The 24,500-nt window shown below is 49.1% G+C and overlaps 1 protein-coding gene across 1 annotated transcript in view; it reads left to right on the top strand.

Moving 5' to 3' along the window:
* Nucleotides 1–17,244, top strand: part of PODXL (podocalyxin like) — a 45,005-nt gene extending 27,761 nt beyond the window's left edge. Inside the window, exons 2-9 of the mRNA XM_059847573.1 lie at nucleotides 906–1,730; nucleotides 3,792–3,940; nucleotides 4,432–4,497; nucleotides 9,889–10,045; nucleotides 10,824–10,885; nucleotides 10,981–11,145; nucleotides 12,476–12,532; nucleotides 13,671–17,244. Coding sequence (XP_059703556.1) covers nucleotides 906–1,730; nucleotides 3,792–3,940; nucleotides 4,432–4,497; nucleotides 9,889–10,045; nucleotides 10,824–10,885; nucleotides 10,981–11,145; nucleotides 12,476–12,532; nucleotides 13,671–13,862 — 1,673 coding nt within the window. The 3' untranslated portion in view covers nucleotides 13,863–17,244. The remainder of the gene's footprint in view (nucleotides 1–905; nucleotides 1,731–3,791; nucleotides 3,941–4,431; nucleotides 4,498–9,888; nucleotides 10,046–10,823; nucleotides 10,886–10,980; nucleotides 11,146–12,475; nucleotides 12,533–13,670) is intronic.
* Nucleotides 17,245–24,500: the final 7,256 nt, after the last annotated feature.

The following is a 24,500-nucleotide window of genomic DNA, read 5'->3' as shown; positions in this document are numbered from 1 at the left end:
TCAAATCAGGTCATTGCTTTGACTCCTGAGGGATCCATGGATAAAGTGGCTCAGCCCATGTTTCCTGAAAGGTGAAAAATTGGTCAAACTTTTCCCAGGGTGAATTTGAGCAAGAGCCCAGAATTGCTGATTGCCACATAGGGAAATTCTCTGTGGCCATTGATGGAGCTCCTGCAGTGATTACAAACAGAAGAACAGACCCAGGTTTAGCAATGAAAATACCCCATTTTGGCATCACTGCACATTGCAGAGCTCTCTGCAGTGGGAGGGTTCTCTCTTGTCAGGTGAGTTATCCTTCAGCTGCATCCCCCACTGAGGACTAGCTTCATCTTTTGAAAGTTTAAAGTATTCTTCAGAGGCAAACACAGATCTCTTTGTATGTGATAGTGTGAGGTAATTGTTTGGGCTTAACGATCTTGGAGGTGTTTTCCAACCTTTATGATTCTGTGATTCTGTGTCACCTTATCCCTTCAGGGATGGGGAAGACACTTGCAGGGATGGACATTTGCAGTCAGTGCATCCCTTGGCTGTCCCCTTACAAGGGCTGGATCTCCTTTATTTTGGGAACCACTTGCAGGGCTTTTCATGGAAGCTGCTGGACCTCCCATCTGAGGGAGACCTGTGTCCTGAGACCCAGCAGGCCTTGTTCTCCTGCTCTTGCTCTAAACTCCTGTTAGTTTGACTATGTTTGGAGGTTCTTCTTGTCCTCCTCTGCTGTACTTCCTGCAGGACACAGTGATACCAGAACATGGAATTTGGTACGACTTTGGAGAGCACGAGGCGAGCCCTGAGGGAATGACTTGTGGTTTATACCAGTGTTTACTTCTACAGATACACATTCAGAGAGGAAACCGAGGGCAGTTTCCTTAGTTCAGCGTTTACTTTGGTGTTTTCACTTTTCCCAGGTGTCAGCTCTCAGGAGGATACAGACCCAGGACAAACCCCAAGCACCCAAGCCCCAAAAACCCCCACAATGACCCTGTCTGCAAGCACTACAACGACCTCACCACCCACCCCTACACCAGCATCCACCACACTCCAAGCCAGCGCCACTGCCATGGCTCAGCCCACTGTGACACCAACCAACCCTGCTCAGAGCATCAGTACCATAACCAGCCAGGGGACATCTCTGTCCCCCAGTACCACGGCATCTCCCACAGCGACAGACACCACCCCCACGACAACAGGGACCACATTGGCTACCAACATCACCCCAGCCCCCGTGTCTGGGCAGGACAGCTCCTCACACAGCGCCACCAACTCCAAAACCAGCCCTGCTACAAGCACCCCTGCTTTACAGCCGCCCAAGACTATGTCCAGTTCGGGAAGCTTGAGCACCACTGCTACTGCAAAATCTGCTGTCACTGAGACAACCAATTCTCCAGAAGCTGCAGGGGCTGCTGGCACATCCTCTCCCTTCACAGAGACTCAGGGAAATCAGCCTTTGGATCAAAAGCCTAACACCGCTGTGAGCACCCCAGTGCCAACGACTGCCCTTTCCCAAAGCCCCAGCGAGTGTGCTGTCCCTCCTTCACAATGTGACACCAAGCAGCCTCCTCCTTCTTCCAGTTCTGCAGCCCAGGAACCAATCCCTTCCACCAGTCCTGGAAGCACCAAAGCCTCTGTTACCCCTCCGACTGGATCCCTGTCCCCCACCACCACTTCAATGTCACCACCTGGCAGCAAAGACACGGTCCCAGAGGCAACGACCACGACAGCTCCTGGGGCAGGTAACAGGGGACAGGAACCTTGGTTTCTTGTGCTGGGGAGGCCTTTTTGTGTTTTCTCTTCCTCTGGCTACCTAAGCACCTCCTGCCATTACCACCTTGTCTCATTTTAGGACTTTCCAGCACAGTTGTCTGTGTGCCAAGCGTGTGTTTAAGTCCCTGTTATCCTCCGTGAAGGTCGAGTCAATGCAGTCAGTGAAATCCAAGGAATGACTCAAGTGGCAAAGTGCAGGCATTGGCTTTTGGATGGACCAAATGGTGCCTGAAGCACCATCAGCTGCAGAGGCTCGATCTTCAGTGACAGGGAACGGGAGCAGCAGTGATGGGTTGGGGACTGAGGCAGGAGAGCTGGGGAAGCACTGTGACAGCCCCCAAAATGCTGCCCCTGGGAGATCCCTGGTGCAGCTGGCAGCTTAGGGAAGGCTGTCTGGGCATGCACAGAAAATGAGCTTTAGATGACTAAGGAGATTTTGTGGCTAAACTCTGAGTTTACAACCCCTGAGGAGTCTGACTTTAGGATGTCCATCAGTGCTGCGGGAGGGCTTTGGCTGCTGGCTGCTGTCTAGGCAGCAGTAGGAGTGTCCACATGCTGTTTAGGACCTTGCTGAACACCAGTAAGGTGTTTTCTCTGACCTCTGAAGTTTTACAGTCCTGTTACCCCTGAGTGTCCTGGCAAGGCACAGTTCAACCCTCCCAAACTGGCATTTTGTCTGGAAGCATGGGAATTCACAGACCCTGTGGGACTGTGAGGGCTCCATGGAGCATTCCAGACTTGGCTGGGATTGTGGGCTCAGCTCACATCTGGCTCTGAATAAAAGCTGTGATCCCACTGGAGCCCTTCATTATCTTCCCCTGGAAAATGCTCTTCTTGACCCAATTTCCAGTTACCTGGAATACAGAAGCCACTCAAAAACCATTTCCATCCCCCTCAGCCTCTCAGCTGTTGGCACCACTGAATGGGCCAAGGTTTTATTACAAGGCCATCTTCACTGGCTTCCCCCAAGTCATGTTTTCATCTGTGGGCAGGAATGAGATGAAAATATCCATGAAGGATGTTTCTTTTTCCTTTCTTTCCCCTCCTGCTCCACAGGACTGTTCTCTACTGAAGGATCATATATAAAATTATGTTAATTCAAATTGGGCCTCAAGCATTAAGCCTGAAGAGGTCTAAAAAACCCTTTATATTTAATAAATAGCTGGCAGAATTTATGAGAAACAGATGGCTTTGGAATTAATTCTCTCCTGGAGCCTTCAGAATGTGTCTGGGAGAGAAATATCCCTCATCTTTTCTGTGGAAGAGGTAGGAGTCCCGAGAGCAAACAGGCTGTGAACATCCTGTGGCATTTTAATTCTTTTGTCACCACTTAAGGATCAATTAGCAAGCCAGGGATGAAGATCCATGCTTCAAAGGGATCTGGGGAGGCAGGAGGCTGCTGTGCTCCTTGCCCTACTCCCACTGCACAAACAATTCTAAGATGATACAGAACGTAACCAAGTGACCTCAGGTATCAGAGACACCTGATTGGGGCTGCCAGATTTGGGACTTGTGCCCTCCTGGAATACCAGGCAGGACACCACAGGCTGTCTCCTGTAGAACCAGGCACTACTTCTAAGCTTCTCACCCTGGATTTTTTCCATGGAGGTGCAGTCAGCAGAGGTTATGGCATCACATCCCCTCCCAACAGTGGCAGATCCTGGGCAGCCAGGTCTGCGTCTGTTGAGGAAATCTCCATGGAAGACACCCCAGATAAAGTGAAAGGAAGGTCACCCCACACTTCTCAGTGATTACCCAGCTACCCACTCACAGCCATCAAATGGCCTTTGGTTCCTCTCTGATGAGTTTCAGCAGCAGAAAATAAAATCACTAATCAGATTCTTTCCATATCAAAAATAGATATAAAATTAAAGAAGTAATCTAAAGCCTCTCCAGCAGAATGAGCTTCAAGGCAGAACTAGAGATGAAAACTGATTTTGAGGTGATCCCTAGCAGGGCTGTGCCAGCTGTATCCTCTATACTGTGTCAGTGTCTGTCTGCTTGTTTTTTGGTGCATGCTGGGGAGCCAGACCAGAGCACCCACGACGCTGGACATGCAACAGCCAAACCCTCCCAGAGTCCTGCCAGTGCCCAGCCTCCAGCCCCAGGGAGCCAGACAGACCAGGCAGAGAGCTGCACTTCTGGCCAGCCACAACCCAACATTTCATCCTCAAGTAAGGTAATGGCACCAAATGGAAGGTGGGCACCTCTCAGTGGTGTTAACTCGGCTCCATCCCACGTGCACATGGAGTCTGGGGCTTTTCTCGCTGTTTCTGTGTCAGAGAGAGTAAAAACCTGGCAGCAAAGCAATTCCAGGTTGTAGAATCCCAGAACTGTTTGGGGTGGAAAGGACCTTTAGAGGTCATTTACTCCCATCCCTTTCTCATGGAGCTTTCCAGAGAAGAGACAATGAGGATGGAGGTGAAGGGGAGCATGTCCAGGGGAGGGGTCTGGAGCACCAGGAGCAGCTGAGGGAGCTGGGAGGGCTCAGCCTGGGGAAAAGGAGGCTCAGGGGGAACTTTCTGGATCTCTACGACTCCCAGGAGAGTGCAGCCAGGAGAGGGTCAGGCTTTTTTCCCAGGAAACAATTGATGGGCTGTTGGATTGGTGACCAACTGTCCTTCCAACCTTTATCCACCACTTAGTGCTGTTTTTCTTCTGCCTTTCCAGATCATCTGTGCAGCACCAGTGCAACATACCAGGCCCACCATCCACCTGAAAGAACCCAGAAGCTGTGTAAGTATCACCTTTTTGACTTCCATGGAGAATTAGCAGCTGTTGGAGGTTCAGATTTTAACCTCTGGTGCTCTGAGCATGTGAGGAAATGTTCAGAAATGAGGGAATTTCATCAAAGATGCAACCAATGTAAAATGGTGAATGCAAATCCATGTTCAGCATCTCCCATGTCACCAGTGGGAGATGTGGCAGGAGGACAAGAGGCCACTGTTGTCTTCTCCAAGTAGAAGGACCAGCTGAGCCCATCCAGGTCTTACAGAAAGACAAATGGAAAATTTTAAAGGATAAATCTTTCCCTATGCTAGCAGGAAAGCATTTTTCCTAAATTGAGGGGCTGAAATTTTGTCCCCAAACCCAAGAAAAATTGAGGTGTTCCTCTACAGTTATTGTGCACTTGTGAGATCTTGTACTTTACACTGGGCTAGGGTGGCATCCAACTGCAGAGCAACTGGGAAGCAGAGGAGCCTGGAGTTTGGGACTCACTGTGCTCCTCAGTGCCCTCATAGACCCCTGAAGTGAGACGGGAAAAAACTCCATTTCACAGGTTTCAGACCCTCTACAGGACCAGGGAGCAGTAAAATGTGATGGGAAGGCAGGGGGCAGGCAAGCCCAACTCAGGACCACACACCAAGACCCTTTCTGGTGGGTGGGCACTGTCTGCTGGTGTTCCTGAGGGATTTCCAGAATGGTTCTGGTGGAAACTGTGAGCTTCCTGCAGCAGGGAAGATGCACTATACTGATAACTTCCAAATAGGAAGAAGTTTAAAGTTGGTGATAGAGAGGAAGAGACACCAGTAAATGGCTGGTGAGGTCCTGACAGAGTGACTGTGGGTAGGGCTCAGGGGTGGTGTTTGGCATGATAATGCTCTGGTTTCTGGCAGTGTAAGCAGTGGAAAATTGGCACTTCAGGGACCTTCTCACAGCCTGTGCCTTGGGCAGGGACACCTTTCACCAGACCAGGTGGCTCCAAGCTCTGTCCAGCCTGGCCTTGGACACTTCCAGGGATGGGGCAGCCTCAGCTTCTCTGGAAATCCTGCTCCAGTGTCTCACCATCCTCACAGTAAAGAATTTCTTCCAAATATCTAATCTAAATCTCTCCTCTTTTAATTTAAAATTGCTCCCCTTTGTCCTGTCACTCCCTGTCCTAAGTGAATCACAAAATCAGCCAAGTTGGAAGGGACTCTCCCAGTGAAGCCACACTGTGTTCACAAAACCCCTCCAGACACACTGTGAATTCACCTACTGGCCACAGCAGCTCTTGAAATTCCCTGTGCCTGGGTGATGGCCCTGCCTGGCAGCCCTGGACAGGGCTTGGACCTCCCAGCACCATCCACTGTGCTCCTGGAGGAGGGAAAGCTCCTGCCTGCTGTCTGTTGTCACCTTCCTACTCCAGCTGCTACTGGGTGTAAATGCTCCTTGCCCAAACACCTGCAGTAGTGGTGGTGTCCTTAGTGATGCTCTGAATGCTGAGGATGATCCCAAGGAGGAGCCTTATTTCCATGGAGCCCCAGCAGCATGGTCTCTCCTCAGACCATCCCTTTCTCCATGTAATGTCTGGACAGGGCTGCAGATTCATGCTGGAAAATCTCATCAAATTTTGTACTGAATATATAAAAATATTCAATCAGATGGACAAAATCCAATTTTGGAGCCTAAAGGGACTTGGGACTGGTGTTTAAACCTCCCCCCCTCCTTCTGGGCACAGTGATGTTCCAGAGCTGCTGTCCTTCCCATGGAGTTGTCCTGGGAGGCTTTTGGAAACAGGGATGGTGAGGCTGGGAAGCACCAGCGAGCTGAGAGATGGGCAGAAACCACATCTTGGCATCACAGCCTGCTCCAGGGCCATGGAGCACTGGAGCTGGCGAGCCAGGGAGTCTCCCACCCTGCTTCCCTTTGATTCTTCTGGGTGTAATAACAAGCCAGAGCATTGTTAGCACAAAATGCCAATTACACCCCAAAACAGCCACAGAAAGGCTGCAGGGCTGCATCCTCCCATCCCATCACCCTCCTTGGCTGCCCAAGCACCTCCTCCTGCTCGCCCTTAACTTTGTATTCCTGAAAATTGCGGCCCATTTTGTGCCTCCCAAGCCAAGCAGATAACGGAGAAATGGCACTATCTGGTTTCCCTGCTTTGTAGACCTGGTAAACACATCTGTAGCCAAATCCTGACAGCAAAGTGAAAAAATCCTCTGCGTTTCACAGCCCGTGGGAAAACAGGAAAGTGTGTGCTATAAGAAGTGTTCCAGAAACAGCTCCAACCCTGCTCTGAGAACAGCCAGAGTCGGGGTGGCATTGTACTAAAAATTCAGATCCAGCTAGAAGCCAGGGCTTTGTGGGGGGACCAGTGGTGGGGGACATGTCTGGATCACACAGGGCAGGGGAGAGGACAGTACAGAACCACCCACCCATTTCACAGCTGGGCTGGTGGGGCAGCACCAGTGATGGGGGTACCCAGCTAACAGCTGGGACTGAACCCAGGAATTGCAGACCTTTCACCCCACCATGCCTCACTTTCCCCAGAAAACAAAGAATTCAAACTAGAAATCCTAAAAAAAAAGCCAAATATATAGCTGGTACCACTTTGTGGACTGTAGGTGTTTCACAGGCTGGTTGGTTCCCTGCATCCTTCCTCTTCAGGTGATGCTTTGAACCAATGCTGAGCAGGCTGGTCCATGTTCCCCCACCTTCTCCTTCTCATCCCTTTGATTACAGCAGGATCTTAATGAGCTTTTCAGTAAGGCTTATTAGCTCAATACTTTACATTCTAGAGAATGACTTCTTCCAAGGTCTAGTTCACAAATACATTTTCAGTTGGGTTTCTCCTGCCTTAGAAGGGATGGGTGGGTGGGTGGGTGGATGGATGGATGGATGGATGGATGGATGGATGGATGGATGGATGGATGGATGGATGCTCCTCACCCTAACCCCAAAATGAGTTAGGTGAAGCAAGAAGTGACGATGACAGAGGTGGTTGGTGTAGCCTGAGCTGTTGTTCAGCCACACAACCCCGTGTCCATCTCCCAGGTGTTCCTCCTCCATCGTGTCCCCCACCTGGACACAGATGTGTCCAAGGAGCTGAGTCAGTGGATGCTGGGGAGCACCAGAACCTGCTGCAGTGGGGGATGCAAAACCACAGCAGGACCACTCGAGCCCACTGGAACTGCTGTGTGACACCCACTGGTCTGGGGACACAGGACAGCCCCTGGAGCAGGCGGAGGCACTCCCTCACCGAGCAGGGTCGTGGTCCCCCCTCACCCCGTGCAGCTGGCGGGGGTGGTTTGTTGACTCAAGTGCTGTTACCTCATTCGGGGATGTTGGTTTTAGGTCCCCGCCAGTGTGGGAACCGGATCCGAGCCGCTCGGCAGCGCCTGTCAACTCCGGCCAAGGAATGCGAGCGGCTCTGGCGGTGGAGGGGGAGCTGCCAGGGGCATCCCTGCCCGCCCAGCCGCCTCACCCTGCCCCTCTCCAGCCCTGGAAAGGGCCAATCCCTCCAGTTCACCCTCCGAAGGGCTTCAGGCACTGCTCACCAGCTGCCACTGAAGTGCTCTCAGCGAGGTTTTAGCCTCGCATCCCATTTCCCTCCGCCCCCAAAAAAGGGTCTTCTTTTCCCCACCGTGGGGTGGTAGGGGAAGGAACAAGTTACTGACGGCTTGGGGAAAGCAGAGCTGCGGCAAAACGAGGGGAAGGAGGATGCGGGGAGGCAGCCGAGGGTTTTCCTTCCTCTGCCAAGCAGAAAGTGCTGCACAGACAGGGACTGGTAAATCTCAGGACATTCCAAGCGTAGGAGCACAACCCAGCGTCCAGACGTGATAAAACCACCAAGCTACAGCCCCCTCCTCCCTGTGCTGCTGGGAACCAGCTTTGCAGGGAATGCTGCCCTCGGGCTGGGGCAGATTTCCCATCCAGCTCTTTTCCCAGGGATGCTACAACCCCACGGAGGGGCCCCGGGGAGGTTTTCCCGGTGCAAAGCGAAAGGACAGGCAAGGGACAGTGGCCGTTCCCAGGGACAGCCAGGGCCTCCCGATGCTGAGCTCTGTACCCGGGGCCAGCCTTCCGCCCCGGCAAGTGCATCCTGTCTCCACTGCTGCCTCCCAAATATTTAGATAAGATGGGGTGAGATTAGGTGCGTCCCTGGGCCCGGCAGCTCCCATCCCTGCAGTGCAGCAAGCAGGGTGCTGCCAGCCACCGGTGGTGTTGGGATGGGAGGGGAAGGTTTGGGGTGATGGAGCAGGCAGGAGCAGAGCCTTTCCCACCTCATTTCAGCAGGGATTAAGGACTTTTATACACAGGATCACCTGCACATGAAAGACTTGTGCATGCCAGAGCTGTAAATACAGCACCTCTCACATAGGACCTGTGAGGGCCAGGTCCGTGCACAGAATCATGGAATAATTTAGGTTGAAAAAGCCCATTAAGATCATCAGGTTCAACCATTAACCCAGCACTGCCAAATCCACCCCTAACCTGTGTCCCCAAGTGCCACATCCACACGTCAGGATCTGTGCAGGCAGAAGGGTGAGCACTTTACTGAGCTCCCAGATGCTTCAAAGCATCGAGCAAAAAACCTCAGGAACACCCCAGGAGGTGGAGGGAGCGTGGACTCCATATCCACCCCTCTCCCATTTCTCCAGGGATGCTTTGGTTTGCCCAGAGAAGCTGTGGTTTCCAAGCTAGATGGAGGGGCTTAGAGCAATCTGGTCCATGGAAGGTGCCCCTGCCCACGGCAGGGAGTGGAACTGGATGATGTTTTGGGTCCCTTCTAACCCAAACCACTCTGTGATTCATTCTGTGATTCCATCCAAAAGCAAGACACACTCTCTTGCTCTTCCCTGCAGAGCTGCGGGGAACTTTTAGGCAGGACAGGGAGCTGTGTTGGTGGGGACAGAGGCTGGAAAGGCTGGAGATGCCTGTGGGGGAACTGAGGGGCTGCACAGCCCTGCCCAGCTCCCGCTGTGGCCCCCTGGCCTCCCCAGCCCCCCCGCCCCGCTTCCCTCAGGGACCTGCTATTCCTGGAACACTGAAAGCTGCGGCTCACAGATAAGGCTGGTGCAGGGCCCCGGTGAGGAACAGCAGCCAAGAACTCGGCTCCTTGTAAAGAAACTCCTTTTAAACTTTTCCTGTTCCCCGGGAGGGCCGGCAGCAGCCGGGCAGTGCACAGGGAGGAGGGAAGATCACAGAATCCATGGGGTTGGAAAAGACCTCTGAGATCACCGAGTCCAACCTATGACCCAACAGCACCTTGTCCACCAAACCATGGCTTGGAGGGACACATCCAGTCTTAAAGGGGTCATTCTATAAGGATGGGACATCCTGCACCCCTGGTGATGGGGTGAGGTGATCCTGGGCAGTCCCTGGGTTTGGGAGCAGTGCTGACCCTCGCTGTCACCGCAGGTTGAGTGGAAGGCTGCCAGCAAGAACAACTCCTTCTATGAGAGCTTCTGCTCCACGGCCCAGCACGTGTTTGATGCCAGCAGGGACCAGTGCACGGTGACGCTGATGGCCTGCGACAGCCCCTCCCACCTCTGGGCCGTGCAGGTGGTCCTGCACCGTGAGTATGATCCCATCACTGGCACTGGGGACCCCAGAGCTGGAGGCCTGGCAGAGCCCTCAGGTCTGCTAGAGCTTGGCCCAAGGGCTCTGTTCTGCCCCATCCCAGTGGTCTGGGAGAGGAATGATCCCAGAAACGAGCTCTGCACCCTAAGGAATGCACCAGATCCCTCTGCCATGTTGAGTCATGTCCAGTCCATGTTGCTCAGTCTCCAGGAGGAAGAATTCTTCCCAGGTGGTTAAAACTGGGTGCTCAATTTAAATTGTTCCCCAAAGACCACAGAGAGGAGGTTCTCGCCCATGTCAGAGCCCTGCTGGGATACCCAGCTCAGCCTGGGTGTGCTCAAACATTGCTTTAGGATCAGGGTGCCTGGGAGATGGAAACATCCTGCTGCCCTAGCATGAGGGGGAGGAAGGCCTGAGCTCCATCTGCTCTTACTCATCATCAGAACAGGAGGTGGGTGGGTGATCCAGACTCCACATCCAACCTCAGGGAAAGCACCCAGGCACTGGGGACTAATCCTTGAGGAGCCAGGTACAGCCCCTCACTGGGCTTACTTGTAAATGTGGTGGGGCCTGGAGGCTCTAGGGCTGTCCCACTTCCAGAAGAGATCCTGGCTCCTGGTCTGGCTGTGAAGCATCAGCAAGGTCTGGCTTTATCCCCACACAACTTCATCCACCTCCTCCAGAAACTGGGTCACCCCTCTGACGAGGGGATGGTGGCACAACCTGTCCCCTCTCCACACCTTGTGCTCACTGATGCCTTTCTCTTCCCCCAGTTCCCTTGGACTCTGGAGAAGTCCTGATGGAGCTGAAGGAGAAGAAGGACAGGTTAGAGGAGGTAAGTGGGTCTCTGGTCATGGCACAGCTGTCCCAGGGATGTTCCCCAATGGTGGGTGGGTGGCACAGGAGCCTGACCTGTCCCTTCCGTGGCAGCTCGGCATCATCAACATCACCTTTGACAAAATGGTGGAGGACATGACCATCAAGGATGAGTTCAGCACGCCCCTGATCATCACCATCATCACCCTGGCCGGCTCCCTGCTGCTCGTCGCGGCCATCTACGGCTGCCACCAGCGCTTCTCCCAAAAGAAGGACCAGGTGAGGTGGCAGGAGGGTGGGACAGGTATGCCAAGACCTTTTTCATCCCAGAAGCATCTTCAGGAGATGAGGATCATCAGTGTTGCTGTCTCTGCTGGTGGAGACATCCTGGTTTGCCCAGTGGGCACCAACCTGGGTTGTAATTTTGACAAGAAAGGCTTTCTCAATTCAAAACCCCATTCCAAAAACAAGCTGTACCCCTCAAAAAATTTTCTTGAAATACTTTTACAAGTAGTGGAGCTGGGGTGGGTGCCAGGGAGCCCCAGGCTGTGTGCAAAGAAGGAGGGTGTCAGCAGGAGGGGCATCAACACTGCAGGGCTCAGCCTTTGCAAGAGTTGGGACAGGGCCAAATTTCAGAGCAGCAGCAGCAGGATTTAAGGAAGAACCAACACAGAAAGAGAAAATAATGTGATTTTTATCTCAGGAAGCAATCCTAGGTGATTTTAGTGTAGCATCCACCTGCAAGGACTGGCCATTCCTACGCCCTGGGGCACCGAGGTTTGCTCTGGTCCTAGCTGCTGTTCCTGAGGATTTAGCTCTAGGGCAGACAGAAACAGAAAAGGAAAATAATTATGAAATCAGATTATGCAATCAGGGTAAATCACCCTCCCAATGGAGAAGCAGACCTACTTCACTCCTCCTTCAAATCGCTTTCCCCTGGACCAGCTCATCCTTTCTCAGCGATCCCAACCTCTGCCCCACAGGAAAACAAGGGATAAAACTTTAAATATTTACAGTGCAAGGTAGGTGAACACAGGAGGGAGGGAAGAGCAAACCAATGCCCCATCAGACTTGTTTGTACTTACCAGGCTTGATTTTTTGGGAAGAAATAGGGGAAGAGGCAAGACCTCAATAAATAGTTGACCTGCACTGTGATCCTCTTGGAGCTCCCAAGAGGGTTTTGTCATCCCTTGCATGAAATCTCCCTGGCTGGCATGAAAAACATCCCACTGGGGACAGGTAGCAGCATAACACCCCATGTTGTTGAGAAAACAGGTAGGAATAGGGTATTTTTAGCAATGGGATCACATGTCCCTAAAATAATCTGGTGCAGAGGAATAGGTACCAGTCCAACTTGGAAGTTCCAGAGGTAAATTCCCACCAGACACAGGGTAAAATAGCAAAACCAAAGCAAGGGATGCTATTTCCAAAAATCAAACACATTCCTCCTTCCTGGCTTTGTTTTTGGGTGGTTTCTTTTGTTTTCCTTCTGTTTCGTTTCCAAAAATGACTTGAAAGTTTGTTTTTTTTTTTTTTTCCTATTTTTTTTCTCTCCAACCCTCCTCACCCCCCACCTCCCTCCCTGTTGCTTTATCTTGGAAATACCCAGAACATCCACCCTGATGTCCCCGGGTTTGATGATGGACATGTGGCCCTGATCTTTAATGTGAGTTCCAACACAGGGATCGGAGGGGCGGGCGCCGCATCCGTAACACCCCCGGCTCTCACCTCCGGCGCTTGGTAGGGCCCAGGAGCTTTTAACAGGACTAAAGCCCAGCTTTACAGCCCCTTTCCCCTCGCTGCATGGCTGGAAGGTGCCTTGCCATGGTGGGAAACCAGCAATCCCACAGGGAAGCAGTCCTTGGGAGAGCCCAGGTGTGTCCTCTGCTTTCGAGCATCCCACGATCCCCACCCTGCCACAGGGGAGTGACACAGGGGACTCCCAGCAGCGCCTTTGCAGCTCCTCTGCCAGCACCAAGCCCTGCAGTTTTGCTTCTCCATCCCTCTCCTTCTCCATGGATTCCCTCCCACGCCTGTCTCCTGACATTTATAGGAGCACTGTAATAGAGCAAGCTGTGAATCCAGGCAGATTTTAACAGGGCTCCCCAAAAAGGGCTGAGAAAGGACTGCAGTTCCCCACTGTATCCTTCCAGGGAAGGATAGGGATGCAGGAGCTCAAGTAGATGCAAAATTAGGATGGGCTGGGGTTCTGCCATGGGATGAAGGGCTGAGCTGGAGCCTGAAGCACATCACAACAAAGGACCAGGGTGATAAAGTGTCTGATTCCATCTTTCCCTGCCTGGTTTCCACTGAGAGTTCGAGAATGAGGAAGGATAATGCTCAAGATCTGGCAGATGGGAGCTACCCCTGAATAAAGGAGAAAAACAAAGAATAATAAAGAATAATAAAGCAACTAGAAAAAGGGCAGGGGTGAATAAAAAGGGGAGGGGAAGAGCAGATTTGAGGTAGGGAGGCAGGAGTTGGGATGCAGTGTTGCTCAACCTCTTCCCAAGGTCCTGGATGGAACAAACTGAAGCTGGCAGCTGCTCCTGGAGGTTTTCCACGTGTCTCTGGCTTCTCTTTCCTCCTTCCCATCATCAGCAGAGTCTTCCTCTTGCCAGCTCCATGCTATCCCCTCGCTGCCCCCTGCCTCAACCTCACCACCAAAGTCTCTATATGTAGCTATATAAATCTATATTGGGCAGCTGTCACAGCTGGCTGGGAGCTGACAGCCCTGAGGTGACACTTGCAGCATGGCCAAGGTGTTGTTCAGTGGGGTTTATGATTTTCTTTCCTCATAGCAGCGCCTGACCGAGGAGATGCAGACCATGGAGAATGGCTACCATGACAACCCCACGCTGGAGGTGATGGAGACCTCCTCTGAAATGCAGGAGAAGAAGGTGAACCTCAATGGTGAGCTGGGGGACAGCTGGATCGTTCCTCTGGACACCCTCATGAAGGAGGACCTGGAGGAAGAGGAGGACACGCATTTATAGGATGCAGAACTTGATCAAGAGAAAAACAACCACCCCCCCAAAAAAAAACCCCACAAACCCTACACACATGCACACAGAACTCCAAAATAAGGCAAAATTCCCCCCAAAAAGCAGAAAATCCCTTAATGAACTAATTGTGGCCCCTTGTGCCACCACATGGGGTGCAGGATGGAAGAGAAAAGGACATGAGAAGGCACCTCTGGGGCACAACAACACAAGCCACTTTGGTGGCCACATCTGGCCAAGCATCCTCCAACCCCCATCCACCTCCCACGCCAGACCTGACCAGCCATGGGCAAACAGGGTGGCTCTGCTCCTGAAGAGCTGCTGGTGTCTCCTCCAAGCATGTCCCCTCCCATCCCACATCTGACCACGTCAGCCCCATCCTCCAGCTACCGAGCGACTCCAAACTCAAGAGAAAGAAAATAAATAGGACAGGAGATGGAGTGCATCTGACAGCAAAGCAGCACCTGGCAATTACAGCTCGACAAATCCTCTGGCCCACGCTGTTTAGTCATCACCCTGCCCTCCCTGACACCCAGGTAGTGAATGAAAAAAGCTGGAACAGCCTGTTCCTTTTTAAACCAGTTTCCAGCCTCTCCCCAGAGCTGAAATGCACAAGAGCCCATCGTTGTGCCACAGGCAAGTGGATGCATCCAGACCCAGTGGGATGGCAGGGATGCAGCAGTGCCAAGTGATGCTCAGCCACCGTGCCAAGGGCTGAGGAACAGATCCTGCACCCACCTGGAGACCGAGAGAGGTGCAGCAGCTTCTTGTTTTGAAAGGATGAGATGGAGGGAGAGGAAAAGGAGGAATTCCTTGAGTTCATCCCTCTTTAGGAAGGGTGTGGAGAGCAAGAGTGATGCTTGGTCTCTAGCCCAGGTGTGATGGGGGTTTTGTGGTGCAGGAGCCCAGCTCTGGTGCTGCATTTCCCTCTGGAAGGATCACCTGCCTTCCAGGAATTACACAGCAGCGTCTCACAGCCCTCATCCATCCTCCACGAGACTGTGGGACACGTGTACCACGATGGTCTGTGATTTTTGAGGGCACATTTTCCTGCGTGAGCAGCAGAAGAGGCAGAAGAGCAGCAGAATGTGAGCCAGGTAGCTCAGTGGCCTTCAGGTGGCCTTGGTGTTTCACACCCTCAAGGTTTAAAAGCTCAGCCTCAAGCTCTTCTTCACAAGCCACTAAAATAACAGAGACCTGCAAAGCAATTTCCAGCTCAGCAGCGAAACTGGGACTGAGCTTTGTCCTGCAGCCCTTGGTCTGTCACCCAGGTCTCCCTTTGCTGAAGCCTTTAAAGGGGAGAAGAAAAACATGGCTGGACCGAGGCCATTTCTGGATTTTGACTCCCCACAACAGCTCCTGAATGGCTCTAAAAGGCTGGGGAGAGTTTCATGCCTTTGCTCTGGTGAAGCAGCTCAGTCCTGGCAGAGGCAGGGATCATCCTGCAGCTGGGGTGCATCCTCCAGCACACGAGGACCAGAAGGTGACTTGGCTGAGTCCCTCTCCCAGAGTGAGGATGGTGCTTGTCCCAAACCCTTTGCAAGCCAGAGGAGCTGCAGATCAGAGCAATGCCCAAACACAGCCCTCTCCTCTGCTTGCCATAAACCAAGGCACAATGGGGAGATTTCCTCTGGTCTCTGCCACTGAATCAAACCAACTGGGATCTGCTCCCATGGCTGTCCTGAATGAGGGGAAAAGCAGAGCCAAGTAATGGGAAGCTTGGAGAAACCCTGGTGGGGTTGGGAGTACTCAGGAAGGAGGGGATTGGGGTGTTTTGCTCAGCCCCAGGACAGGCACTGGCAGAAGATACAAGAGGCTCTTCCCCCTTCTGTCCTGCACTGAAGGGCAGAGTCTGAAGTGCTCAAACCTTTCTATTTTTGTATGTAAATATTCCTGCTATTCATTAGCGATGTATTCTGCACACTTCACTTACCTGTGCACTGCACTATGGGGAAGTAATTTTGGAGGGGAGGGGAAATAACAAATAAAATAAAATTTAAAAAAATTTAAAATCTTAAAAAATAAAAAAAAAGAAACAAAAAGCTAAAGGCCAGCCTAGTAGGAGATAAAAATTTGACATGAAGCAGAAAAATTACCTCTTGCCCTGGTAACTTTGTGCCCCAGCTTTGTCTCTGTTCTGGCAGCATCAAGTTCAGCTCTTTAACATGGCCATGAGTCTCAGAGAATGGACCTCAGCATCCACAACTGCTCCTGTGAGCATTGTGGCCTCCCAGCTGCCCTGACAGACAAGCAGCAGGTCCATGACCTCACATTTCTGTCCTTCCCAGAAAACAAACACAGGGAAAACACAGGGCAGCAGCGATGCTGTGACCACTGGGGCTGAGTTGCCACGAGGACACCCCTGGCAGGCCATCTCCAGGCTTTGGCATGTGCCTAAAGATTCCCCCTTCCCAGCAAAGAGATGCCAAAGTGCTTTAATGAGTCAGGTCCAAAGACTTTCCAAGAGAATCCTACAGAGGCTTGAGATCAAGTAACCTTAACCTTTCCAAGCAGAGACCAGTGAGGATATTAACTGCTCAGCAAGTGCTTATAGTGATTTATATTTGAATAGGAATTGTACATTTATTTATTTTTCCAGACACCATATTTTTAAACCACTAATATTTTATAGTAGATTTTCCTTCCCCTATTTAAAAGAACTATTTCCACAGGAAAAGAAAACAGTACTTTTTGGTTTTTTTTTTTAATGTTGAGAACATTCTTTTTTTGGAAAAAAAAAAATCAGGTAGGAAATGCAGCAATGAGCATCTTTGGCCTTAACCCTTCCCTTCGTAGACTGTAGCCATAATTGTTAGACCAAAAATAATAAATAATAAAAATAAGATTTACCAAGGCATTTCCTTCCTCCCTGCCCCTCCTCCCTTCCCTGTGCTCCTCTCCTCTGCCCCAAACCAGCTTTAACATCCCACACATTGTACAAAGAGATTCCTGCTCTTACCTTTCGGCAAGAGCTTTACAAGCAGCTCAGATGTCCTTGCAAGAGACTTTTCTATTTTCAGATTCAAGAGGAAATGTGTAAATACTTTTAGGAGCATTTTATCTCCCGCTCACAGTGCCGTGACCCAGCTGATGAGGTTGATACTGTGACTGCTGCCTACAGAAGACACACAGAAGTCATAATCCATGAGGGACTGGAGAAGGAAAAGCTAATTCCCCAGGTGGTTACCTGTTGAATCTTGCACATATAGTAGAGCTCTTACATACTGTGTGTAGCAGCACCTCTCACGGGGACAGGAGTCTGATTTACACTGGAATTTACTGAGGAACTGGATTGTAAGAGATTATTCTTGCATTTTCCTACAAATATATTTTGAGAGCATCATGTATTTCTGTCAATAAACATTCTTATGTAAAAGATTCGTGTCTTTGGATGAGTGAGGAGGGGTGGGCAGGTCAGAGGACAAGTTCCAGGGCCACAACTTCCTGCTCTGGAGAGGCTCCATGAGAAAACACTGGACCAGCTGGAACAAACCCAACCCAGACCTTCAAGGTAGCCAGCCATGGAAAAGCCTGTATTTTTCCAGTGTAGAAGGAAATATTACAGTGGAAAACCTATTAAATTTAAAAATCAGAGGACTCAGCTGGGTGGGAAGCTCAGGTGATGAGAGGGCACCCCCACCACAGCCTGAGTACTTGCCTGAGCTCTTGATGCCTTCAGGCTTTCACAGGAAAAGGCAACTTACCCTTATTTCTGCATTTCACCCCTATTTCTGCATTTCAGCCTTATTTATTTCTGCATTTCATCCTAACTCACTCTGGTGTGCAGCCCCTCCTTGCACTCAGGTCAGGCTGTGGAGGAGGGAATCAAACCTCACACATAAAGCAGGAGAGGCATCACCCAAGGGCAGCAGAGGGGCAGCAGCAGCGTGGGCAGTTCAGCAACTCCATTGGCCTTCATGCACCCAAAAAAAACCATTTTGCTCCAGGTTAAATTTACGCTTATGAAAAGGAAAAAATAAAACAATTTGTTGAAGTCAGATATTAAAAATCAGTGGTTTGCTGCAGCCTATGCTCGAACTCAGTGCTCCTCCCCCGAAAAAGTTCCTGTGAATGAGTGGAATATGTGCTGGATTTATGGGATACTGACTGAGCTCATCAGTGAGGTCAGGCAACAGGACCAGATGTAATGTGCCACTAGTTTCACAATTTCTCTACCACTAAAAGACCTTCACAGGCATTTTTCCACTCTCTGAAGCGATGTGAGAACAAACAGATCTTTAATCAACACCCTTGCTAGCATATACATTTTTATTAAGAAAAAAATGAACAAAATACATTCTCTCCTTATGTACATTACATACAACGTAACTACATTTGTAGATATTCCTCATGTCACTCATTCATTTATATACAGCATGGGGCTCACACACCAACCCAGAAATCATCAAAGATGATTTATGCCAAGGAAGAAAATTAACACTTCAGGCTGAACAAAGATCATTCATAAAGAAAAGGGTGGGAAGGGGAATCACCAGAGTCCAGGGAAGATGCCTGTAATCACCATGGGCTCAGCACAGGAGCAGTCAATATTTGACCTATTAAAACACATGAGCAGTTCACAGCTTTCATCACCCCATGGATGCTTCTTTCCAGCCCAGGGCTGTCCACACCTCTCAGCTCAGCTCTCCTGTGCTCAGGTGTCCCAGACAACAACTGCAGGACAGACACCAAAGGGAATCCAGACGGACACCAGAGCCTGCAGGACTGCTGGGGAGGTGCAAACGCTTCAAGCTGGGTGCCACAACAGAACAGAGAGGCCAAATTGTGGACAGGGGGTGGACACTCATACTTCCAGCACTAGGGAGGGAGAACCAGCTTTTGGGGACCATACTGGGGAGTAGAGGACAAGATAATGAACACTGAAGGTCCAGACAAACAAACCATCACACACTACAGTGATACCATCAGAGTAGAGGCAATAGCTCAACAAACAGCTCAAAACCCCACCCCAATCAGGTGATGGTGCTCAGCCAGCTCACTGGTGTTTGACCCCAAGCTACCAAGGTCCTGTCCATGCCACCAATTCCCCCAAGAGGGGCAACTGCAGCAGTTTCAAAGGGCAAACATTTAACGAGGTTCAATACTCCCAAAATGAGACACGCTGCATCTCAGCATCTGAATGCACAACATGTACAACACCACCAGCCCACAAGGATGGGAATGTCACCTCCAATTAACTGGGAAAGAGGCCACAGACTTTCAATTTCTGTCCCTCAGCAAAGTGGTCTGTGTGGTTCAGGGCCTCCAAGTCGCAAGACTCCCATGAACACATTTGTTTGTATAATTAAGCTCTTTTCTCTGGCTTATGGTCTCCCCAGCACCCCCTCATTTCCTGCTGTGGAGGAGGGAGTGCTGGAAGGCAGCAGAAAATACAGCTTTAGCAAATGGCAACAGCTACTAATAATGAGGGGTTTGTTTTCCTTTCCACTGCCCTGCACAGCAGCTTCTGAAGTGAAGAGTGTTTTGCACATCAAAACATCAACAGGAGGGACAGGAATGAAGAGGAAGAGATGAAGGCAAACCCTCCACTGCTAGTTTGCATTCCCAATGACCACAACAGACAGGAGAGGAATACAAGTCAGCAGCACAGTAGTTTTCCTCCATTTTCCCCTTTTAAGAGCTGAGTTTTTGTCAAAACCTCAAAAAAAAAAAAAAAAAAATCACTTTTCAGCCTTGAAGTGGCTTTTTTAATGAACAGACCCTGTTCACACACAGTAGCACTTCTCTATTTAGTGAAACACTGATAATTGATTGAATCCCTTGGTTACTAAGTCAGGATATTTAAAGCATATTTTCCTATCATTGGGGAGTAAAACCTATCCATTGCTATTTGGGATGTGGAGATGACTGCAACCACTGGAGCCACTATTATAGTCTAGCCTCCCCACCATCATATTAATTAAAAAGCACCTAATTTCCTTTAATCAAACTGGCAGATTTCATCAGAAAGCTCAAAATATTTTTAGGTTTTAACAATCCCAGAGGGCAGCCAGACCTGATCCAAAAGCCAGTGGGGCTGCACCACCTCCAGTCTGTTTGAGCAGGGTTAAGCCCAACTGGCTTCCTCACAATTGCTGTGGAGAGAACAGAATTTGTATTATTCTCTCTGGTGTCTGGGGTGGAAAGGGGCTGAAGCTTGAAGTGAAGCTCCAGGACTAGAAGATCCTGATATTGCATCACTTCTCTCTGAAAAAGAGCCAGAGAATCCAGCTCACATTGTAAAATGAGCTCTAATTAGCAAAGATACTGTTAGGAGAGTCCTTTGAAGCTCTTCCACAAAGACAGAGCACACCTTACACACCTACTCACATCAGCACCCCTGTACTAACCCCAAGACTATTTCTCTTCTCACTCCTACCCTGCAGAAATAAACCAAACACCCCAATACCCATGAAGGTTTTGGGATGATTAGAGCAGGTGCAGGAACCTAGGACAACTTAAGTGTTGGTAGTATCACCTTTTTCTTCTTGAGGCCACACAAAATAAACCCTGAGATGGGAGGGAAGAAGCATCACAGCACTGAATGTGAGGCCATGGAAGGGCACAAGTAAGTAAGTGTGTGCTGCAGTGGGAAATCATCTCAAAGGCTTCCCTGTCCTTACCCAGGATGAGCAACAGCCCTGGAAAGAACAATGTAAATCACAAAGATCCTTCCTGACTGTTTCAGAGGCAGCAGGAGGAGTTCTGCAAAGGAAACAACTGAGTATGATGTGGAGAAACCAATGCCTCAATACCCACTATGCAGCTCTAACCTTTAATTCTTCCATAGGTACCCATTAAACTCAGGGAAGTTTGAAGCATTTTAATAGGAGTGAACAGCCACACAGAGAAAGAAAATTCAGAATAAATGGGGGAATAACCAAGGGGTCGTGCTTTAACCATCACACCTGCTAGTGATAAGACTTTCCTGTCAAAATTAGTAGCAAACCCAAACATCTAACCTGACAGAGCCAGTTTTGAGCTGTTCACTCACATCCCTGTTTCCAAGAATGAACTGTGATTCCATGCTGGAGCTGAACAGCCAAGTGAGTTCTGACAGCACTCACACTCTCCAGGTCATCAGTAAAAGCTGTGCTGACTTAGAGCAAACAACTGGAAGCCAAGGCAACGTGGAGCTGTGTCTGCACCAAGTATAAATTGAGATTTCAGGGTACCAAGGTGATGCACTGTTAGCAGCTCCACTGGAAGCAGAGCACTGAATTTGGGTCACGGCAATATCTGGAGTTCACCCCTATCAAATCAAGCAGACAGCAGCAATTGTTATCCTCAGAGCAGCAATGTGTTATCCTCAGGATCTGTGCTTGGGGAAGGTGCTGCCCTGCAGAGCTCCACACCTCAGCCATGCAGCTGGAATTACACAAAACCCACACAGCTGGAATTGCACACACCCCACGCAGCCACCGCACCCTCCTCAGAGGTTTAGGATACAACCAAAGCACACGTGGATAATCCCAAACTCCAGCCAGCTCTGTGACCTCTGCCCTGAACACCAAGGGAACACCTGCTGGCATCCCCATGAGGCTCTCCTGTAGGACTCTCCAGCAGCAATAAGCAGGTCATTAACTGGCTTCCACTCCAAAACTGTGTTTGGATCCATTGCCTATGGACAAAAGCATCTGGAGTCAATTTTTCCAAGCGCTGAGCCATGGACTCTTATCCTGGTTCCAGTACAGTTAACCTACTTTCTCCACTCCAACTTTTCATTATACCAGAAGCTTTCAGTAAAAGAGGGATTTTGCCTATAAGCCATTACCACAACTTGAATAATCTCCAAAATAACCTTCTCCATGACAGGATATGATTGGGTCTCCCATTCCCACAGGCATTTAAATACACTAACAAGCTTCTGACAGCACATTTACATTTCAACAGTATTTACAGCTTATATACCACTAGCAATCTATAGCAAGAACAAGTCATATAGGTGTGTCGCGGCCTGAGAGGAAATGAGTTTTTAAACTCTCCTCTCACAAAATAAGACCCATCTCCAAATTAACACATGTACTTATTAAAATAGGCCAAGCTCAGAGTTTCTATAATCTTTCCCCTAAATTAGAACACCAATAATTTTAATTTTTCAACTGGGTCCACCTCTGTTTCTGTAATAAGTACAGCTATAAAACAACACAAGCACTTCCAGAGACATACATGAACTGCTTTTACTGTCAGGACTTCACTTGACAATAGCCAAACATTCCTTAACTCTGAGCCAACTAATAAGCTAAAATTCAAAGCATACACGGGGACTTCAAAGTTTCACAAGACATTTTTCCACTTTTAAAAACAAAGGGACCGAATGGAAACGTATCTACTAATTTTTGCCATTTTCCCCAGAAGTGGCACAGCATTACATCAGCAGAATTACTGCCTGTACAGAGATGGAGGTTGTACACAAGTAATTCAAACTTCAAGTTCACTCAATAAGCTCTACAAAAGTGTTTATTTCTCGATTCTGAAATGCAGGAGGCAGCAAGAGAGCTGATAGTATTTGTGTTACAGGTACCTACCACCCTCCTGCATTTGACACAAGCAGCATTAATGCTCATCTTTCTCACAGTAAGAGCAGCACACAAGTTTGCAGCATTCCTCAGGACTCTGCTCTGAACCCATCGCTCACCAGCACAGGTTGGCACAGCACAGCCAGGTCAGCACAAAACTCCGGGACAGAGAAAACTCCCTTCAAAAAATCTGCACACATCAGGAAAATGGTTCAGCCAACAGCTGTTCCACAAAGCCCCATGGAAAACACTCTTCCAGAGTCATTACTCGGCTTTGGAAGGAGTTTCTTCTGGAAGAAGGAATAGCTCATGGAGCCCGGGACACTTGTGGCTGCCAATTAAAGAAACACACAGATGAGCTGTGGCAATCCCTGCCCACCAGCCTTACACTCTGCCACCCTCCTGCAAACAGGTGGGTCCAGTTAATCTGCTTACTGCCTCCTCAATCTTTAAACTGTAATCATTAAGCATTCAATTTTCAGGCTAGGTAATTATAATCAATGACCAAAATGTTTCAGCAATTTAATTTAACTTTGTTACTCCACAAAGGGGAGTTTTTCTATGCTCTTTAGGAAAATTTCTAATTTCACTCCAGTTGCCACTGCACAAAGCAATGCCTTAGAAAAGCTTTTCCAACTGGGTGTTCCCAGACTGATTTTCCAAACTAAGACTTTGCTTACTGAAGTTCTGGTAGGAAGCTCCAACATGATCCCTGAGCCAGTGTGTACCTGTGTACATCCAGAGCCAGGTGCCCAGGCAAACAAAAACCAAATTCCAGAGGTTTATTTACACAACTGGGTACAACTAACTTAACTACCCATGCAAGATGCCACCCAGGGAAAGGGCAAACCGAACTTTTCCAAGACAAAGTTCTCCTTCCTCATTATGCTCAGCAAAAGGAAGAGATTGTAAGAATAAACACATCACAAATATAAAGAGTCAGAAGATAACAACTACTATTAATTTCAATGGACATTTTGCATCATTCTTCAGACCTTCCCAGGACCAATACTAACTAATGGGATCCTCAAAAGAAAAGAGGCAAAAAGGCAGCTAAAGTGGTTATAATCTCATTTAACAACATGTAACAAAGTCCTTCTGCCACATGACAACATTCTGGGTCACACTGCAAGAACAGAACATGCTTGGAGAAGTAATTCTGGGAGAACTCCTACCAAGTTCTACCTCATGCTTATTATGAGGAGTTGTTTAAGACGAACATTAAAAAACTCACTTAATTCTACTTAATCCAAGTGACCAATAAAATTAATTCTGAAGGGCTCTATTTCTCTAAGAAAATGCATCACTTGATAGGAAAAACATAAAGAATAATTTCTTGTTTTTCAAGGAGATGATCCACTAAAGAGTATTGTAAGGGTCAGAGTCAGTGAAGAACCAAACACAGGGATTTCAAAGGATATTTTTAAAAAAGCTAAATCAAGAGTGAAGTCTGGATGTCTGAATCAAGTTTACCCCACCCTGACTTCCTCTAGCTTTAAAAGACATACCAGAACCTTGTAACTTTGGCTTTAAAGACCCAAAACATGATGAATGAGTCCCTCTCTGACAAGGAACAACACTTTCCTTCACAATACCTTATTTACAAGTTAACACAGAATTTACAGATAGAACTACTCACTGTAGTGCAAAGATTATGTGGTGTCAAGTTCATACACAGAGTCACCTTATAATCTAAAGTAAAGGCAAATAGAGTATGTTTGTCTTGTCTAAGCTAAAGAGCAGCCTCAGACACAGCCTACAAGCAATGATGGTGAGGTTCGAAGACTTCTCACGCACAGCTCGGATATTTATAACCTCGCATGCACTGGGCTGTGAAATGTTTTCAGGTGGCTGTTTTCTGATCCAGTGGGCTTCTTTACTGTTTGTATTTCAGGCTTTCTGTAATGAGCACATCAGATGCTTTCCTGGAATATCATCAGTGTCTTTAAAGATCAGCATGCAATGAAATTCAGACTACTTGTGTCACTGCCTGACAACAAGTGGCTGATTTTAAAAGGAAATTTATACTTCACTGCTCAGAATGTTTGGTTAGAATTTAAAGCAGGTAACATAGCATACATCAATGCAAAGAGATCATTTGACTCCTAGCTTT

This window comes from Haemorhous mexicanus, chromosome 5, assembly GCF_027477595.1.
Source record: "Haemorhous mexicanus isolate bHaeMex1 chromosome 5, bHaeMex1.pri, whole genome shotgun sequence".
Taxonomy (NCBI): domain Eukaryota; kingdom Metazoa; phylum Chordata; class Aves; order Passeriformes; family Fringillidae; genus Haemorhous; species Haemorhous mexicanus.
The sequence above is the reverse complement of the archived record's forward strand: the minus strand, read 5'-3'. Positions and strand labels throughout refer to the sequence as shown.